General features: G+C 37.9%; 1 protein-coding gene across 1 annotated transcript in view; it reads right to left on the reverse strand.

Moving 5' to 3' along the window:
- Positions 1-1,713, reverse strand: part of RCAN3 (RCAN family member 3) — a 33,154-nt gene that overhangs the window by 4,620 nt on the left and 26,821 nt on the right. The window contains 1 exon segment of the mRNA XM_006862291.1: positions 562-735. Within this exon segment, the coding sequence (XP_006862353.1) occupies positions 562-735 (174 nt within the window).

The following is a 1,713-nucleotide window of genomic DNA, read 5'->3' on the forward strand; positions in this document are numbered from 1 at the left end:
AAAATTCTATGATGCTTACTAGGAGTGGGATGGAAGGGAAGATTAACCGTGGTCTACTGAGTAGACACATTAGTGACTGGGAAGGCAATATACAAGAGGGAGGTTGACAGAGGAAAGATGAGGATAGTGGAAGACACAGGGCAGAATGCAACAGTTAGTGAACAGAGGTCAATACTGCCAACTGATGGTAAATGGAGGGGACCACAATCTTTCTAATGAAATAAAGTATATGATTTATTGAATGTAAAACTGAGTATCTGCTCTGTAAACCTCACTCACATCACAATAAAAAGTTGTTGTTTTTTATTAAAAAGAAAGGCTCCTTGGGGAATTCACTCCTGTAACTAAGTCTAAGCAAAACCAAGTTAGAAACAGAAATATGCTTAATAAGAAAACACAACTGTCTCTGCAAAAACAAAAGATACAAGTTTCAGATTATTTGCTACTTAGAATGGTTCATTTCAGAGATCTGTGATATAACAATAAAGAAAACTGAGAACTGAAAATGCTTAAGGATGAAGTCCAAGTTTAGGAAACAGTGCCACTTGCACTATGAAATACCTGTGCAAAATACAGCTTCAGCTTCTTTCCATGAAAGTCTGTCTCATGCAGTTCTATTCGCGCTCTTGCTGCGGCTTCAGGCTTGCTGAAATTTATTCGAACTCTTCTAAAGCTTTTAAACAACTGGAAGGTAACTCGGTCATCATAGATGGTGAAAAGTGCTTCAAATCTCTCCTATAAATTGAGAAGCAGCAGGGCAGAGAGAACAAGGGGGGAGGCATATAATGAAAAACCTTTAACAGAAGGAAATTCAAATAATAAAATTAAGTAATGGGGAGCAACTATGATTTATCTTTGCTTGAAAAAGGTAAGCCTTTCTTATAGATTCATATAGCCTGTTATTCATATGTTAAATGTGGAGGCTTGCAATTATTTAAAAATTAATTGGCTTTAGCAAGTACTGCCAGGAGTCCTGGCATGATGATGCTGTAGGATAAGCACTGAGCTAACCACAAGGTCGGCGGTTCAAATCTACCAGCTACTCCTTGGAAACCCTATACTGGGTTGCTATGAGTCGAAACCGACTACACGGCACTTAACATCATCATCAAGTATTGTGCAGACTCAAAGGGTTTTAAGATAAATATAAGGAAGGTATAATACATGACAAACAAATCTGCCTAGCTGTAAAAAAAAAAAATTTTTTTTAAATTACTTAAGTCCCCAGTGTGCTATTTGTTTTCCCTGCATCCCATTCCCTTCCTCTTTCCAAGTAACCATTTCCAGAATTTTGTGCTTATAATCCTTGTTCTCTGGAGTTTTACTACTTATTTGTATCCTTAAAAACATAGTTATGTTTTATGTATTCTTCTACAAATGCTTCTTCCTTATGCTGTGTATAATCAATCGTGTATCATTCTTGTTCACTGCTATATGGTATTCAACCATACAGCCATACAACAATGCATTCATTCTATACCACTGGAGTCCTGGTGTGACACTGTAGGATAAGCACTGGACTGTTAACCACAAAGTCAGTGGTTCAAACCCACCAGCCACTCCTCCGAAACCTACTCGATGGCACTTAACAACAGTAACAACATACTGTTGGAATCTGGACTGCCTCGTGTTTTGCTATTACAGTGCTTTGAGGAGCATTCTTGGACATGTTTCCTGGTACCTACTTGGCAAGAACTTCTCTGAAGAATACAA

This window comes from Chrysochloris asiatica, unplaced genomic scaffold (assembly GCF_000296735.1).
Source record: "Chrysochloris asiatica unplaced genomic scaffold, ChrAsi1.0 scaffold00047, whole genome shotgun sequence".
NCBI lineage: Eukaryota > Metazoa > Chordata > Mammalia > Afrosoricida > Chrysochloridae > Chrysochloris > Chrysochloris asiatica.